This window comes from Octopus bimaculoides, chromosome 21 (assembly GCF_046866305.1).
Source record: "Octopus bimaculoides isolate indiv1 chromosome 21, ASM4686630v1, whole genome shotgun sequence".
Taxonomy (NCBI): Eukaryota; Metazoa; Mollusca; class Cephalopoda; order Octopoda; family Octopodidae; genus Octopus; species Octopus bimaculoides.
Window position 1 is genome coordinate 31264760 of NC_142948.1, and position 20000 is coordinate 31284759.

Below are 20000 nucleotides of genomic sequence, written 5' to 3' on the forward strand. Positions count from 1 at the left end.
AGATGCAAGCCAATTAATTTTCTCCTTTCTTGGAAACACCCATTATTTTCAGGTTTTTGATCCGTGCGCCTGACATTAGGTACAACTGAAAAACTATGGCTCGATTACAAGATATACGAGTGAGTGCTGAAAAGACACAACCATTCTAGTTCTTTTACAGGGCTTAGAAAACCTGAAGGACCACTGCAATAAGTGTGCGAATCTGAGAAGGGAGTATGTTGAATAAAATCATAACTGATTCTCCTGTATTTTCTTTTACCCAAAGCCTGGAACTTTTCAGCACCCACTCGTATATATATTTGTACGCCAATTATATTCAAACATTCACAAATTCCTATACGTATTTACATGTGTACAAACATACACCCACATATTTGCTTACCTTAACTTGTCTTTGTACATTCGAAAATCCCAAAAGTAATTTGATTCAAACAATGAAGTCTTGTAAATATCTCAATAACTGGCTTGAATTCTGCGAAAAAATAGTTTAAATAACTCTCAAAGAAAACACATAAATACACACACACACGTTTCCATAGATACAAACATATATATATATATATATATATATATATATATATATATATATATATAGGTGTGACAGCGTAGGTGGAAGTTGAATGCAGTTTGAATGGTTTAAAAGAAAACATTGTACGTATTCTATTCCCGACTCGTCGATGCTAGAGGTCCTTCGACCTGCTAATGCTCCAACGAGAATAATCAAAGCCACAGAAAACATGGTCTCATATTTGCCCATCATTTTGAGATTAAATACAAAGAAGTTATTGCATTGTCTGTTAGTATAGACTATCACAGAGAAATATGCCCGGATGAAGTATCTCTGCGATGCTGTTTACAGTCGCAATAAGTCTTTTACTCTCCTTATAAAAGAATTTGTAGACTATGGTTAGCTCACAAGAAGCAATTTCATACATGCCTTCTTTGTTGATAACCTAAAACTATAGAATACAAATATCGGTTTCAAATTTTGGCACAAGGCCAGAAATTGGGGGGGCTGAGGCTAGTCAGTGTTCGACTGGTACTTATTTTATCGACCCCCGAGAGGATGAAAGACAAAGTGAATCTCGGTGGAATTTGAATCCAGAACATAAAGACGGATGAAATACTGCTAAGCATTTTGCCCAGTGTGCTAAAGATTCTGCCTGCAGCCCTATGGCGTACAAATATCGCTGAAAGGAAGAATAGCCTTGTTTTCATTACAACATTCTCAAAGAGCAAAGGGATGGAGGAAGCTTAACTGCGATAAATTTTCGTCCTTGATTGTAAAACGAGGAGAAACTACGAACCAATCTAGCAACATTTCAATCAAGTGTCAGACTATTTCTCCAGTAACCGGTGAAGAATGGCACAAGTGTCTAAGAATGGATGAAAATAAATCTTATGATTGCACCTGTAAAAAGGAACACGCAAGCAGAGAATATTACACTAGAGTGAAAAAAATTATGGGTCCTCAATGATCTCTACGTACAATAACTTAGCGGCCTAAAATGTGTTTTCTGTAGCAGTGTTCATAGTACCTACAAAATTCAAGATCTTGATTCTACTTCGATGTATCATGAGCAAGACAGAAGCAACCTTTTTATAATCCATCTAGGGTAAAAAAATAAAAAAAACTTGCTTAGATTATCAACCAAATTTTCTTGTTTATTTAAGGCCGTAGGATATATTTTAAGGTAAAAAAAAAAAGGTAGCTTCTATTTCTAGCACATTGAGCAGCTACCTAGATGGTACCGATGTTGGCCGTACTCTTTGTCTTTTATCGCTCAGAATAATTTTTAATATTTGCCAGCAAATTGTTCTATTGAAGGGTAATAATATAGAACAAATTAATATTGTAGTTGCCACATGTTACCTTTACGAGAAACACTGAACAAAGCATTTGTCTTACACAAACAAACTTTATCATATATGTGCCCTATATAGGCACATATATATTATGTATATAAGAGTAAATTGTGTATATAAATATCAATAGATTTGTGTGCATATATTTATGTGTGTGTGTATGTATGTATATATATATATATATATATATATATCTGTGATCTGTGTACGTGTACGTGTGCGTGTGAGTGTTTGTGTGTATGTAGGTATATATATATATATATATATATATATATATAAACAAATAGTAAATGAGTATATGCATACCGACATCCACCTGTATGTATAGGTGCATATCTGGGTATAGGACATTGCAAACAAACGTAGACGAGAACACACGAGCCACATAGAGAACATTCTCCTTCATCAGCCACCCACGTTTTATACTCTCCTTTTCTACTCTTCTACTGGTTTCAGCCAGAAGCTGGACCCATGCTGGAGCACCATCTTTCAGTACTTTGGAGTCTCCTTTCGGTGCTATTTTTGGTGAAGAAGTTAGTTGGACGAAGTTGCTCCTGTCGTAATATGGGCTCGTCTGAGATTTCAGATAGAAATTTGTCCAAGTGCATTTTGAACGTTTCCACATCTACATTTTTGCAGATTTTGAAGAGTGCAGTTCAATTTTAACAGTTATTTTTTCAAAACTACAATGTGAATGACCAAGGAGCATATTCGGCATATTTTGCTTTATGATTTCAATAAAGGCAACAGCGCAACGGAAAGTGCGAGGAATATTAATGCAGTAAATGGAGATCGGACAATAAGCTTAAGCCGGTGTCAACGGTGGTTCTAGAAATTCCGTGTCGGAAACAAGCCTCGTCCTGGAAGATCTGTAGAGCTCGACGAGGACATCCTGCAAACCCTGGTGGAACGAAATCCTATCGTAACTGTAGAGGAATTAGCAGAGAAGCTTGGATTTGGTCATTCAACCAGTCATTCAATTCAGCGCTAGAAGAAAAGCGACCATCTTAGGTTTCAAGACGAAAGGTGTTCTTCCATCAGGACGGCCAGGATGACATTCCAAAGGTTGGAGTAGTTTGAATGGGAAATAATGCCCCATCCACCATATTCTGCATCTGATTATCATTTATTCCTCTGTCTATTTCAGGGTATATTTTAGATTAAAAGAGAACTTTGTTTATCTTAATATTGTGTCTATTTAACATACATTAAATAGACACAATATTTAGCATATACGCATACATACTCGCAACTACTCATACACACAAGCATACGCACATATTGGCACATATATATACACACACATACACACACACACATTTGCCAACAGATGAATATACACATGAAAATGCGTATATATTCATGCACATAGATATTTATATGCACTCATACTCGCTCACAGTAAGATCAGTGCAACTATATACACATACCCGCACACATGTTTTCATTATCCCTGACAAATATACATATATATGTGCATATATATATATATATATATATATATATATATATATATATATATATACACTCTCGCAATTACATATAAGTAAACACAATTACACGTATACATTTATTAACTCAAGCATCCACATTTGCATACACATATATTTCGTTGACAAAAAAAGAGCATATAAACGTACATACGCACAGACACACACATACAGACACACACAAACGTTATTTGTATACATTGAAATATATACAAACACACACACACACACACACACACACACACAATAACAAGCATACTACAAAAGTAAATTGTCAGACAAAAATCAACAATAAAAAGAAAAGAAAGCAATTTGTCTTTCTTTTCGTTTTTTTTTTTTGCTCTTGTTTTTGCTTTTGTATTTTTGTGTTTTTATGCAGATTAGAATATTCTGTTGTGATATCTCCCACGGTTGTTCTTGTTGAATGCGTGTATGTGTATTTATGTATGCGTGTGTGAGTGTGTGCGCGAGTGCGTGCGCGAGTGCGTGCGCGAGTGCGTGCGCGAGTGCGTGCGCGAGTGCGTGCGCGAGTGCGTGCGCGAGTGTGTGTACATATGTGTGTATATGTGAGAGAGTGATTGTAATCATAAATATAAACACTTATACATATGCATATAGATAGATAGATAGATCTGTACTTATGTTAGTTCATGTACAAATGTGCGTGAGCAGTTGCATATATAAGTGCATGTATATGCGTATACATACATACCTATGTACGTGCATACATGCATAGATACATACATTCATTCATCCATCCATCCATCCATCCATCCATACACACACACATACATACATGCATACATACATACATAGATACATACATACATTCATACATACATACATATACATATATATATATATATATATATATATATATATATATATATATATATATATATATATATATATATGTATGTATGTATGTATGTATGCACTTATTCTGCAGGCAGAAACGTTTTAAGTAGACCTCAAAACAGCCGTCTAATTGGTGTATAAAGAGCATTACTGCTATTAGGAGAGGAACAGAGACAAATGTGTTCGCAATTCCATCTATTGCTTTAAAGCAGTTCCTCCGGATATGTCACGCAAATAACATCGAAAAGAATAGGAGCAAGTGACGACAGCAACGACGACGGCTCAACGACTCAACGGAGTCGCTCGTTCTGCTAGACATAATAACCAAATGTCCTCCTAAAAACTACACCTCCCTAACTTTTTGGAAAGGCAAGGACAGGACAGTATCAGATATTAATATTCCGCTCACAAGGCGGCGGTGAGCTGACAGAATTGTTATCATGCCGGGCAAAATGCTTTGCGGCATTTCGTCCGTCATTACGTTCTGACTTCAAACTCCGCAGAGGTCGACTTTTCCCTTCATCCCTTTCAAGATCGTTAAATTAAGTACCAGTCGAGCACTGGAATCGATGTAATCGACTTAACCCCTCTCCCTGAACTTGCTGGCCGTGCCAAAATTTGAAACCAATATTTCACTCACAGAGAAGGTGGCGAGCTAGCAGAATTTTTAGCACGCCTGGCAAATAAATTCTTAGCCGTATTTCGTCTGATTTTGTTCTGAGTTCAAATTCCGCCGAGGTCGACTTTGCCTTTCATCCTTTCAGGGTCGATAAATTAATTACCAGTTATATACTGGGGTCGATGTAATCGACTTAATCCCTTTGTCTGTCCTTGTTTGTCCCCTCTATGTTTAGCCCCTTGTGGGCAATAAAGGAATAAGAAATTTTAGCACGCCTGGCAAATATATACTTAGCGGTATTTTGTCTGACTATGTTCTGAGCTCAAATTCCGCCGAGGGCGACTTCGCCTTTCATTCTTTCGTAAGCGCCAGCTTAGCACTGGGATCGATGTAATCGACTTACTTCCTTCCCCGAAACTGCTGGCTTTCTGCCAAAATTTGAAACGAATATTTTATTTACGGATACTTAAGAGAAATGCTTTCAGCATTTTGGCATTTAAACTGACCATATCTGGTTCAAATATCCTCCCTGTTTTATGTTCCAACAGACATCTGGCCACTCACACCTACCCTACTATGTCATTCTAACAAATAAATAATCAGTGTCGAAATTTCGAAGCTTCAACGTAACACATTATTAATTCAAAGCAATATGAATAAATAAGCATTACGTTTTGACAGTAATTTGGATGTTAACGGCCTGCTCAAGTGGGTAACATCGGAGGTGAGGTAGACCTTTCAATACTTGGTTAAGGACTGTGGAGGAGAACCTAAAGTATATGAGCGTTACTTGAGAGCAGATTTGCAACAAGGTTTGCATACTCAGTATAGAAATCTCGTAGCTTGATACTCCATGAGGAGTGGGAGGAACCATGTTAAGCTGTTGAACAACGATGAATGCGTCAACAATAACAAAACAGACTGTAATCAGCCGAGTGTCCCTCCATGTGATGACCCAGTCTTCTAGAAATGCCAGCCAGCACACCCTCTCTTAGAATAGGTCACATTAGATAATGCAGTTCTAAGATAAACTGCGCATAAGAGGAAAGATGGAATGGTCAATACTGGAATGTGTTTCTATTATAGGTCTGCTTAGCAAATCCTTTACTGATTCACCTACACGAGTGCGTCCCACCCCGACTTTGTCTCCTTATAACTTCCAGAAAAATGGGTATTTTTAATGGATATTTTCTCTACAAATACGCTTCACATGATGTAGATAAATTACTATTATATCGGAATTTCTTGTGCAAATATCTTTCGGGCAGTCTTGAGAGAAATTTCGGAAAATTTAGATGATTGGTCTTTGGTTCCTCGGTATTTTTTTATGAACTTTTCTACAAATACCTTTCAGATGGAGTAGACTACGATTATATCGAAATTTAATATGAAAATGCATGGTGGGCTCACACGAAAATATGCTGGCATAGAGCACATTTATCTACAAAATGAAACTTGAAATTTCAAAAGAAAAGATTGTGATGTGTGTCAGTATGTATGTGCACGTGCCCAAGAATTTTATTTCTTAGATTAAATTCTGATATAAATGTAATCTACACCATCTGAAAGGTATTTGTAGAAAATTTCATTAAAAGATACCTATTTTACTGAAAGTTATGAGGAAACAAAATCGTGAAGAGGCAACCTTTGTAGTTATGTCCAGACAGACAAATAGGCAGACAGATAGACAGGCAGACAGACAGACAGACAGATAGATAGACAGACAGATAGATAGATAGATAGATAGATAGATAGATAGATAGATAAACGGATGGATGGATGGATGGATGGATGGAGAGCAGGGTGGACTTGAAAGATGAAAACAACACAACTTTCACAAGCGAAACGTTATGTAATTCCGGGCAAGTGTTGAGTGGCATACAGAAATTGTTTGCTGTCCATACAAGTAACACATTAAACTTTGCGTTGAAGGCCAAAGCCCCACCACTCAGCGGTGGTACCCAGTCTATAATTTATGCTTTCACCTTTTCACATGAGTCTAGCAGTAATTTGTGCAGGGCGTTCTATATAAATTGGTAACACTGACATTTCCACACTGCTGCGGTGGTGGCGGCGGCGGTGGCGGCGGTGGTGGCGGTGGTTGTGGTGGTGGTAGTGGTTGCGGCGGCGGTAGTAGTGGGGTGGGATGTGCTAATGGTGGATTCACAATGGTAGTAGTGATGGAGGTATTTATGATGGTCGTGGTGGTGGTGGTGGTAAACATAAAGAAGACAGGGTTTGTGGAGGAGGGGTGAAAAACTGTAGCTGGTTGATGTTGTGCTGGTGGTAGGAGAGGCAGCGTCGGTCGTGGTGGTCGTGGTGTTTCTTTGAAATGATTGTGTCAGTCATACTGGTAATTGTGATGGTGATGTTAATAATGGTAATGGTAGCATAGCTTGCAGAGTTTTGTGGTGGTGCTGGTGGTGGTGGTGGTGGTAGTGGTGGTGGTGGTGGTGGTAGTGGTGGTGGTGGCGATGGTGGCAACGAGGTGGGGGGGGGGGATCGTCATCGTAGTGTTAGTGATGGAATGGAGTGGGGTGGGGAATAGTGATAATAGCAGTTACGAGGATGGCATTTGATGGTGAAAGTAGAAATTGTTGAAGATGTAGTTTAGCCCCAGGTCGGCCCTGATTGTATAGACCTATGATCAAACGACATTCCAGTTGTTTTAGGGAGGGAGGGGGTCCTGAAATATTATTCAATGTAAACTTTCCATTTTGTATTTTTGTTGTTTTTTTTTGTGTGCTGTGACGAAATTGGACTCCTATTTCTAGCAACTTGAGCGACTGCGTAGAGGCTCCATCCTGTAGTGCTGAGTTGCAATCTGCTAATTGAGGAGATTGTTTGGTTAATTAAGATATAGAGTTATGTACTGAATGCCTAATGCGGAAAATTTCTCAATTGAAATCTCTTAGCTGGAGAAAGAAAAAGAAAGCGCTTATATTCAGTATAGGTACTTATTTCCATCATTCCAGGTCCTTCGGGACATGGACTCAGACGATACAACTGTTTGGGCGCTGACGATTCTGTACATTCAGCCTGTGTGGCAAGAGTATGTTTTGGCACTGGTGGCATACACACGCGCACTCAGACGCGGAAACAGATATGTAGACAAATAGATAAAGTAAAGGAGAGAAAGAGAGAGACATATAAGACATACGTACATACAAACATAACTAGACCCTCTGACACATAAACAGAGAAGGGAGGAGAGGGCAAGGAAAACGTTACAGCGAGAGAAATATTAAGACGGCTGACGTCAAATAAGTCAACGTCGAATCAATGACGTCAAACGGCTGTGTCAAATATCTCATTCTCTTCGAGACAATATCATAGTGAAGAACATAAGCGTTGGTTATTTGTTAAACGTCGAAGTTTAACTGAAATGGGGCGTGATTTCAGTCACCTGAGTCAATGAGATCGTGTGTGTGTGTGTGTGTGTGTGTGTGTGTGTGTGTGTGTGTGTGTGTGTGTGTGCGTGTATATGTGAAGGCGTGACTTCTTGTATATAAATACAAATAAGACTGATTGATTGATTAACACATTGAATCGCTGATTCACTGATAGCGACATTGGTTCATTGATGATGTTGATGATGATGATGAATTTGGTGGTGGTGGTGGTGGTGGCGTTAAGATTGGCGGCTTTGGCGGCGTTGGAGACATTGGCGTTGGAGACATTGGCGTTGGAGACATTGGCGTCGTTGGCGGCGTAGGTGGCGTTGGAGGTGTCAACAGGCATGACGGCGGTGGCGGCGGCGGCGGTGGCGGCAGTGGCGGCTGTGGCGGCGGTGGCGGCGGTGGCGGCGGTGGCGGCGGAGGCGGCGGCAGCGGCGGCGGCAGCGGCGGCGGCAGCGGCGGCGGCGGCGGCAGCGGCGGCGGCAGCGGCGGCGGCAGCGGCGGCGGTAGCGGTGGTGGCGGTAGTAGAGGCAGTGGTTCCAACTGTGGCAGCGGCAGCGAGGACGACCGGGATGATATTTCTGCTGATGACGCTAAAGAGACAGCGACGACGATGACCACAACGACGACGACGACAACAACAACGACGACGGCGACGATGATGATTGTGATAATGATGATGAGGATGACGATGGTGGCGTTGGTGACGGCGGCAGTGGTGGTGGTGGTGGTGGTGGCTATAAAGACTGTCCCACGTTCCATTTCTATGTTTATATTTGGTGAAATGGGGCAGGGTGTGCGTAAAGTGCAAAAAAATATCAAATCTTTAAATCAGACACAGTCAGATGAGGTGGACAACTTAAATATGATATAATTGATTAAAAACTTACAATACCTTTCATCATATTTCAATTTTTAAACAATGTATTTGAGTATGACAATATGTGTGTGTGTGTGTGTGTATGTGTGTGTGTGCATGAGCGTATATGTGTGTGTTTTCATATATATATATATATATATATATATATATATTTGCATTCGGACAAACACACACGTTTACATTTACATACATACATGTATATATATATATATATATATATATATATATATATATATATATATATATATATATATATATATATATATATATATACATATATATATATGTATATATATACATACGTATATTAATATATATATATATACATACATATACATACATATACATATATATATATATATATATATATATATATATATACAAAGGTATGTATGAATATTTGTATGTGTGTTTGTTGTGTGTGTATGAGTGTACACACACACGCACGCACACGCACACATACACACACACACACACATATATATATATAAATATAAAAATATGTATGAATATATGTATAAGGCAGAAATGTCAAAATAGCTTATTATGCGAATTAAGTTGTAAAGCATCAGCTAGATACTATATACACATATACATACATATTTTAGCATAAAAATATGGAAATGATTATGTAAATGTATACGTCACATTCTCTCTCCTTTACTCTCTATCTCTCTCTCTCTCTCACACACACACACACACACTCTCTCTCTCTCTCTCTCTCTCTCTCTCACTTTCTCTTTCTCTCCTCTCTCGTCTCCACATAGATAGATAGATAGATAGATAGATAGATAGATAGATAGATAGATAATCCTATCAGGTGGACTATTATGTTAGACATGGCCTGGACCAATCTTTGGTCGAAACAAATGTAAGTTATCAAAGTTATATATAAAGAAAGAACATGTTAAAGACCTTATATACAAAACCGACTCTTTCATACATAGATTGAGATAGGCGGGGCGTACTTCCATGACAGAAAAAGACGAAGACTCATACAACAACTAGAGTAGAAGTAGAGATTATTTTAGCAGTTAGGAAATCAATTATAAAATTTGAGGGAAAATATTTGGTTAAGAAAGGATAGACCAGAGATGTTAGATATAATTATGGTATCGAAAGACTCTGCACAAGTAACAGACTTAGTAAGGATATACATTTTATTCTGCCTGTATAAGGAACTCCCAGAAATAGGTGGGGGTGTATACGGGAATGATGCACTTTTCATCCTGTTTAACCCCTCAACTGGGACATAGAAAAATATAGGAAAACATTTTTGAGGTTCTTTAAAAATATAGGCCTCTCAATATCTACAGAAGAGGAACATCTCTGGAGGGGATGGATTGATGGATGGCTGCATATATGATTATATGTATACACATACGTGGTGTTTTATTAATGCTGGAAAATCTTCACAAACTCTTCCTTAGAGTTTCAAGTAACAGATCAGCGGTCAACCGTGGATTTTTAACAAAATGAAGGTTTGTAAATATTTACATAAACTATTGTCACAATTATTTAGTAATTTATGGAATAAACCTTTTAAGCTTTAAGTGCTTATTTGATAAATTACTAAATAATTGTGGCAAGGCCGTTTGTAAAGATTTATAAATCATCACATAGTTTTAAAAAATCACGGTTGACTGATGATCTGTACTTGAAACTCTGAGTGACAGTTTCTAAAGCTTCACTTAAGCACATAAGATAGATAGATAGATAGATAGATAGATAGATAGATAGATAGATAGATAGATAGATAGATGCACACACATACATGCGTAGAGTGAGTATGTGTGCATGCATGCTTGTGTGTATGTGTGTGCGTGCATGAGTGTGGGTGGGGTGTATTTAGTGCAGACAAGTATATATTACGTACTGAAATCTTAAAGGTCATTTAATGAGCAAAATTAGGGCTTCTCTCTACATAACTACTCTTTAGTTTTATCATTATCATATTTTCTCTCTCGTCTTCCTTTTTCATTTTCTTTGTTGTCTTCCTGTCTATCTCTGAAAATCTCAGACACATGCAAACCCTCCTCTCTCTCTCTCTCTCTCTCTCTCTCTCACACACACACTAACTCCTCTATCTCCTTCTCTCTCTCCTCCTTTCTCTCCTCCTCTCTTTTTCTTTCTCTCTCCCTCTCTGTCATTTTATGTGATGATTTTATTTGCTACAACTGTAATAATAGTCCATCCTGTATGCTAATATTGCATATTGTCATTTAGTACCACCTCCCTTGATCAAAGACGTTTCGACCGTAATCGTGCAGTTATATTTTGCGTATCAATGGCCATGTTTCACAAGGCTGCCAGGCATCCCGTACACAGAGAGCAAGACACGTCAGGAACAACTCTGCTATGAAACATTGAAATGTGTTTCACTGTGGCTAAAAGCTCCATCATTAGCTTGGCTCGCTTAACAGAAATACTTCCTAAATGTCATAACATTGCAGACCAGTGAAATGAGATAAAAACCTAATAAATGACTTCTTAACTGCAGCAGTCTCTTGCCCGCTTCTAGATTCAAAGCGGTTCAACAATTAAATCTTACTTTTGCATTGCAGTTTGGGGGTTTGGAGGTTCATTTTAGCTTATCTTATATCTTTTATCTTTTACTTGTTTCAATCATTAGACTGTGGCTATGGTGGGGCACCACCAGGGAGAATTCATTAATCGAATGAAACAACCTCTGTACTTTTTTTTTTCAGGGCTGGTGCTTATTTTATCAGTCTTTTTTACAGAGCCGCTAAGTTACGGGGTCGTAAACACACCAACACCGGTTGTCAAGCGATGGCGATAAGCAAATTTTTTGAAGGGTATGCCTAACGAAAAGTTAACCTTGAATTTTTTTAAGAATGCGGTCCGCCTGGTGATGAGCCATGTCTCATGTGGCTCGCTTCTCAAAAAAGGTTGCCAATGACACCACTAGATGATGTTTGGAAAATTAAAAGCCGGACGAGTCGCTGCTGGAACGATTTGGGACAAAAGCTTGTTGGTTCAGGCTGACCAAGTGTGCCAAGCAACAACTAATTTTAAAATAATCTACCTTGAATGACAGAATAAATTCTGGTCTAGAAATAGCATCATTATTTTGCAGTGGAGATTATCTTATTTATCTAAACAGGAAATTTGATATTAATATATGAAATATTAATTATTCCGATGGTAATTGATAATATCTTTAATAAGATTTGATTCAGGCGAAACGGCTAGATTTGTTGCTTGTGTGACAACTTGAAATAGAGGAAGTTTCAAGAAGAATGAACGCTTCAGATACTTGTTCTTAATAAATACCAGATAGAAATATGTGCTGGGACGATTTGATTAGGCAGAAACAAACAATAAAACTCTCAAAGTTGTGACTCCAGAACAGTAACCATCCAACGTTTGAAACCAGTAAGAGATTATAATTATGTCCTCAGCTATAGCCATTTCAATAGAACAAACAGGTATGTCTGTGTAGTTAAGAAACTTGCTTTGCAGCCACGTGGTCTCTGGTTTTGTTCCGCTGCGCTACACCTTGGGCAAGTATCTTCTACTCTAGTCCTGGAATGACCAATAATTTGAGAGGTTCCTTGACTGAAACTGTGTGGAAGCCTGTCGTATATACCTCTGTATGTATGTTTTTGCGTTTCTCCTCCACCATTGCTTGATAACCGGACAGACAAAGGGATTAAGTCGATTACATCGACTCCAGTGCGTAAGCGTAACTGGTACATAATTTATCGACTCCGAAAGGATGACCTCGGCGGAATTTAAACTCAGAACGTAACGGCAGACGAAATACCGCTAAGCATTTCGCCCGCCGTGCTAACGTTTCTGCCAGCTCGCCGTCTTACTATTATTATAATAATGAATGAATGATCGTTGATTCAACATTGAATATTACCGTTGTAAAAACAGTAGTATCTTATATTACAGCACCGCCATCTAAAGAGTGGAGGTATGGAAACATTGCATAATGTAGGCTTGGATACATAATTTCAAAATGGCCACGGATGGAATGCCGTTGATTATATTATCTATGGCCACAGATGGAATGCCGTTGATTATATTATTTATAACGAGAAAATCTTTTTTTTTAATGCAAAGTCATTGTCCTTTCAGGCAACGACGTGTCCAGTGGAGCATAATATCGTAAATTTTGTATATTCAAAAAAATTCTTTCCCAACAAAAAAAATAAAGCTTTTTCAGTGAGGCGAGCAAAGAAATTAAACATTATTACATTCTGCCTTTTGTTCGAAGCACTGCATTTTCACACAGGTGTATTATACAGTGTAGAAGACCGACAGTTGTCGTTGTTGTTGGCGGTGGCGGTGGCGGAGGTAGTGGTGGTGGAGATGCTGTCTCTGTAGTTGTGGCTGTTTTTGTCGTTTAGCCCTAGGTTAACCGTGGTCACGCAGATTACGGCCATGACCAACTCCCTTTTTTTTTAAGGCAGATAGGACTCTATTATCTAACGTGTCTTATGTTTTTAAAGACGGCGGAGTGTGATTTGAGGTATGTTTAGTTGCTATTCCCAGCAGTCTGAACAATTTTGAAGAAGGTTTATCTCTGTCTTCGTAATGCCCTTAATAATTCTATGAAGAATAAGGGCACCAGACGTAAACATGGGGTTGCCTATGGCGAAAATCCCTACCTAATGAAAAGCAAAGCTCCAGAAGTCTCGACAACGATTTAAAATCCTGACAAACAAAAGAAGGCCGTCCGTCGAGGAAATGTATCCCACATTGGAGGCGGAAGACGGAATACTGAGGCAGGACTAAAGAAAAGCAGAACAAATAACCCAGAGTTGAGAAAAATGGATAAAATTTGTCGGTGCCCTATACTCCAGAGGGAACGAATGGCTTAAGTACGTATATATATAGATATATATATATATATATATATATATATATATATATATATATGTATATATGTATGTATATATGTATGTATATATAACATACATATAAGAGGGATGACCATTGCTATCCTTGTCCGGCACCAGATCGATCAAAAAATCTAATCAATTCGTGCCAATCACGAAGTGAAACATCCCTGGAAATTTCATCCGAATCCATCCAGCGGTTCTTGAGATATCTTGTCCACGGACAAACAAACAAACACGACTAGAAGCAATACCCCCGCCTTCCCTAAAGCGGAGGTAATAAACCAAAAAGTAAGATTTCTTAAAATGAAACAAGATTAAAAGATGGAAAATAACGTTTATTTTTTTAAAATTTTCTCCTACTTTTTTCGAAAAATTTTCTCTTACTTTTTTCAATTGCAAAATTTTTGATTAAGTCCCCAAAATTAATCTTACGTAACACATCTGCTTCTATACTTTGTAAACATAAAGCACCCCGAATATTATTTTATCAAGTTTAAAGTAATTTTGTTTTGAACAATTACAATTTCTATGGTGACCCCCTAAGCACGTACTTCTTTTGCTTAATGGTTAATTCAACGCTGTAAGTATTTATGTATGTATGTAATAGGCACAAATGTAGTTCACTTCGCAACCACATGGTTCCGGATTCGATCACACCATCCGGAGTTTTGAACAAGTATCTTCTATCGTAGCGTTGAGTTGATCAATGCCTCTTCCAAAAAAAGAAATATCAGATGTCGAATCTGTCGCTCAGTTTGCAAGAAATAGCTGCTAAATCTCTCTTATATCGAACATAATCATTCATGAATTGTGGAGAAAGACGTTTTGGATAAGTTTGTCTTAGATATAACATGTCTCACGAAAAATAAGAGGAGTTGGAATTTATTTCATCATATGTCTACTAGATTAAGGATTACTTAGTGCTGAACAATAACTACAAAAGTATTTTATAAATGACGACGAAGTCATTGCCCTATAAAGCAATGAACCGAATAGAGAATAGCAGAGTTCACACTGTATATTCAAAATAATGTTTTCGTTATATAAGTTTCCAACGAGTTGAGTTGAACAAATAAATGAAATGTTTATAACATTTCGTCTTTTGTTCGAAACACTGTCATAAGTATATGAATAGACTGCAGAAGATAGAGAGTCATTTTTGCTACTGTTATTGTTGCTTAGCCCAGAAGAACTTTGATGGAGTAGATAACGTATCCTCAGCGCTATTATAACCCTAACCGTCTCGCATTATTTAGACTTGTATGTATGTATTATTGTATCTATGTATTATTGTATGTATGTACACACACACACACACACATATATATTTATATATAACGTAAATAGATAGGGTAGGTGCTTTACAGAACTCTCATACAGCCCAGATCTAGCCAACAATATCAAATTAATCGGTACTTCACTTGATAGATAAATCCTGAGTTCACTTCATTGGATTTCATGCAGCATATTGAGTATATTAACCAAGACATCATAAAGAAGAATAGAGGATTATACACCTTCAAAATTTATTTATTACAGTAATTTGCCGCATTAAATTCCAATCCGAAACGTGTTTCTGCTGAATAAGTATCCTTGAGTCATTTGATGTAGCATTTATGTGCGCGGCAGTGCATATTTATCCAAGGTAGACATTCCTATACGTCTTTGTTCAAGGTTTTACTCGTGCGAGTTGGTGAAGCGAACTGAGGATTCAAATATTAGATAGTCTTTCTTAAAATATATTCTAGGTGAATATACTGTTCTCGGTCTGTTAAAGGGCAGGCGATCAGATAAGTATACTGGCGCTCATGTAGTAACATTCAAAATTTTGTCTAGGTAAATCTAGCCGAAGAGAACTAATCAAATTTGCGTTAACAAACATAATTTAGAAAGTTCGAAACCTAGGTCCTAGATTATCCACATCTAGGTCGTAGATTTATTTAATGTTCTTCCTACAAGTAAGATGAAATTTTTTATGTTCGCCGCCCACAAACATCTTTGCCAGTACATATATACAGTGAAGCTTTACTATAGCGTCATATATTATCGACTGCTATTTCCAGTAAATATTGGTGCATTGTTGTACCACTATTTATTGTTGTACCACTATTCATTGTTGTACCGCTATATATATATATATATATATATATATATATATATATATATATATATATATATATATATATATATATATATATAATTGCCATACTTTTCTATCCAATTTGCTCTGATGATTAGTAATTTACTTCCTCAGTTCTGAAGGTTATCAGAGTTAAACACTTCGGTAACGTTTGTTGGCGGTCATGAAACTATAATATAATAGAAATAATAATAATAATTTTCGTACAAGGCCAACAATTTTAGAGGAATTGTAGGTAAGTTCATTACATCGACCAGTACTTGACTGGTACTTATTTTATCAACTCTGGAAAGATGGGAGGAAAAGTCGACCTCTGCGGAATTTAAACTCAGGACATAAAATGGGACGAAATGCTCCTAAGCATTTCGCCCGGCGTGCTAACGTTTCTGCCAGCTCACCGCCTTCATTGCACAATATATCATTTCTGTGCTCCATTGAAGTTTACGCACTTCTCTTAATTAATCTATCAATATAAATTGCAAAGAATGCAACTCTATATATAGCCTGACTGCTCGATAATTTGAAGCAGCCTGAGACACAGCCCCATCCCACGCATGCTCGCACATCCACGTGCGTGCGCAAACTAACGAACAGACACTAATATCTTTCAAAAAAGTAGAGCAGGGAAACCTGAAGATGTCACGGGTTATGCTATCTATTTCGTGGAATTGATATCACTGTTTGACGGTCGAGAAAGACCTGGTATTTATTTTTTGTTAATTCGCTCAGACAGACAAATCATAATTTGTGGCCACGCAACTGTACAGCAGTCACAATGCACTGCAGAATTTGCCAGAAGACTTGGGATTTCGGAAAGTATGTACAAATTGGGTTCTAATCATCCAGAAGCAATTGAAGCCAATAAAAATATGTATTTTTCTTATCTATTGACAAGAGATGAAATGTTGGTGTGACTTTTTGATCTAGAAGTGAAGACTCGGTTCATGGAAGGACGTTTGCAACTCTTCTCCATCGCTTGTGATGAAGACAATGTTGAACAGTCTGTTTGTGTTGACGATGGGTTACTCTACAAACATTTGACGACTTAATAAAGAGTTAATAAAAAATATACACACTTTTGCATTACTTGCGGTTCAACCTCATATATATATATATATAATCACAAGCTGAGTCAAATGCAGATACAAGAGATTGCAGGCCCGTTTCAGAATGACTGGCTCGATCGCAATCGTCAGCATATAAGAGTTCCCTAATGAGTGAAGTAAAAACCTTCATTTTGAATTTCAGTCTGGTCAGATTAAAAAACATTCCCTGTTGTTCAATATTTTATGTAAATATACTTCTCTTGGAGGTCTGCAAATCTAACGGAGACCTCAAAAGACATTTTATGATCCACAAAGATCAGAACTTAACTACAGCTCTTGGAGGTCCAAATCGGATATGCATCCCATGTGAGTGTCTTTTCAAAGCACTGTCTGGTTTAAAAAGACACATCAGACGCCGTGATAGTTCTAAGGTGTAGGTACAGGAGGTGGTCAGACTCTGTATAATTAGTAGACAACCACCATATACATACATATATATACATACATATATATATATATACGACGGTGAGTCAAAAAGTAATGCCTTTTTGTTTAGGACAGGTATAATAACCAACACAAGAACATGTGTCATACATCAAAATGAAGTTGGTCCTCTGTGGATCACATCCCTACTTCTCAACAACACAGTCACCGTTTCTCCCAATAGCAATGTTCCACCTTCGAATGAGAGCATGTATCCCTGCCCCGTAAAATTCTGTTGACTGTTCTTTCAGTGAATACGCACACAATGATAGTATACGCGTCAGCTAATACTTAGTGTCACATTTGCGCCATCGCTAAATCTCACTCTCCAATCCTTTTTTAAAAAACAATTAGATGTGCCTTGTTCTACATACTTCGTAACAGTCATTTTGCATTCACCTGTCTCATAAAATCTTTGTCTCCCAAAGATTGTCTTTCATTGGGCCGAACATGCAGAAGTCGGAGTTTACCAAATCTGAACTGTACGGTCAATTTTCAACCAATAATTGTATGACACAGCATAGTAAATGGTTTATTGTATTATATTTCTTATTCAGTATATCAAGTTGTAAAGAACGAAGCCATTATATTATTTACTCCTGTAGATTTCAAGCATGAAAATTCATTCATTGCGTATTTTGACAAATATTTTATTTTTATGTGGGGGGTGCATATGCAGGTATGTGTGTGTCGGAGTGGGTATATATATGTATGTATGTGAGTGTGTGCGTGTGTGTGTATGTATATGTTTGTGCGTGTATATGTATGTACATATACATATATATATATATATATATATCGCTGCCGTAGTCTCCTTTAGAGAGACTTAGAAATATTAATAACTCTATATATATATATATATATAATCAAATGCACATTTGTGTACTAATGAAAACGCGCATTCACTAAATGAATGCAGTCATATTCACACACGCACACAAACACACACACACTAATACCACTAAAATAACATTTATATAAGCATACACTCACTCTTATGCTCATATGGACTTATACATTTTCTCAAATTGTCGTGACTCAAACGATGTCGTGACTCAAACAATGGAGACTCTGTCGATTTGTTTATGACTGGCTTGAATTCTGTGAAGAATTTCAATAAATCTCTAGGGAAAATTTTAAAATCATGCACACCTACAAACATATACACATACATACATACATACATACATACACGACAGACATACATACATAAAGGACATACATACATACACACACACATACATACATACATACACGACAGACATACATACATACATACACACACACATACATACATACATACATACATACATACATACATACACGATATATATATATATATATATATATATATATATATATATATATATATACATACATATATAGATACATACGTGAGGGTGCTGAAAAGTTCCTGGTTTTGGCTAAAAGAAAATACAGGAGGATCAGTTAATTAGGATTTTATTCACTATCTTTCCCTCTCAGATTCACACACTTATTACAGCGGTCCTACAGTTTTTCTAAGTCCTGTAAAGGAACTTAGAAGGTCGAGCCTCCAATTAGGCCTTTCGCAATAAAGCCAGGAACGTTTTATCAACCCTTTATACATGACTTACATACATACAGTAGTGGTGGTGGTGGTGGTGGTGGCATAGGTGGTAGTAGCTGCTGTTGTTGGTTACCTCCAGATCCACCCTGGTGGAACAGGCCTTTTGTAAAAGTCGTTCCAGCAGTGGCCACGGTGTCCTTTTATTCAAATGTAATGTATCTCGAACTAATTTTTCCTACATTGATGATGATGTTGTTGCTGTTGTAGTTTGCCCTAGATTAGCTCTGATCGAGCAAAGCGTTGAACAAAAGTATTCCAGTAATGCTCATTTCGCTTTTCTCTCTCTCTCTTCTCCCCAACATGATGTATACATGACTACGTTATCCAGTGTACTATTACTCATCGTTTACCCGTCCCCGGTCAACTCTGTAATCATAAACATTCCAGTTGCCAACATATCATTTGATCACGACACAGTATATCTAGAACTATACTTGTGAGGTCTCTCATGAGTGCTACTGGTGACATGGAATCTAATACAACTTGTTGCATGGTCTGATCGTCGGCAACTAAACTGGTATCCCCACCAGGCTTGCCTGGTGATGAGAGTTGTTAGAAACCCAACAGGACTAAAACTATGACCTCTCTAAAGTCGGATGAATCTAATGTAGGTTCAACGACTATCTAGCAATAGCACAGGCGCTCAGAAATTCCGGGCTGGTGTTCAGCGTGTTGGAAGACCACTAAGAATGAATCACCCTTTAGCTCTTATTAAAGTATGTCTCTATAACCCGCCT

The 20000-nt window shown here is 37.6% G+C and overlaps 1 protein-coding gene across 2 annotated transcripts in view; it reads right to left on the reverse strand.

Moving 5' to 3' along the window:
• Positions 1 to 20000, reverse strand: part of LOC106879314 (general transcription factor 3C polypeptide 5-like) — a 176708-nt gene that overhangs the window by 3615 nt on the left and 153093 nt on the right. For both annotated transcript variants that reach the window (XM_089339455.1, XM_089339456.1), the window contains exon 10: positions 383 to 472. In XM_089339455.1, the coding sequence (XP_089195581.1) occupies positions 384 to 472 (89 nt within the window). In that variant the 3' untranslated portion in view covers position 383. The remainder of the gene's footprint in view (positions 1 to 382; positions 473 to 20000) is intronic.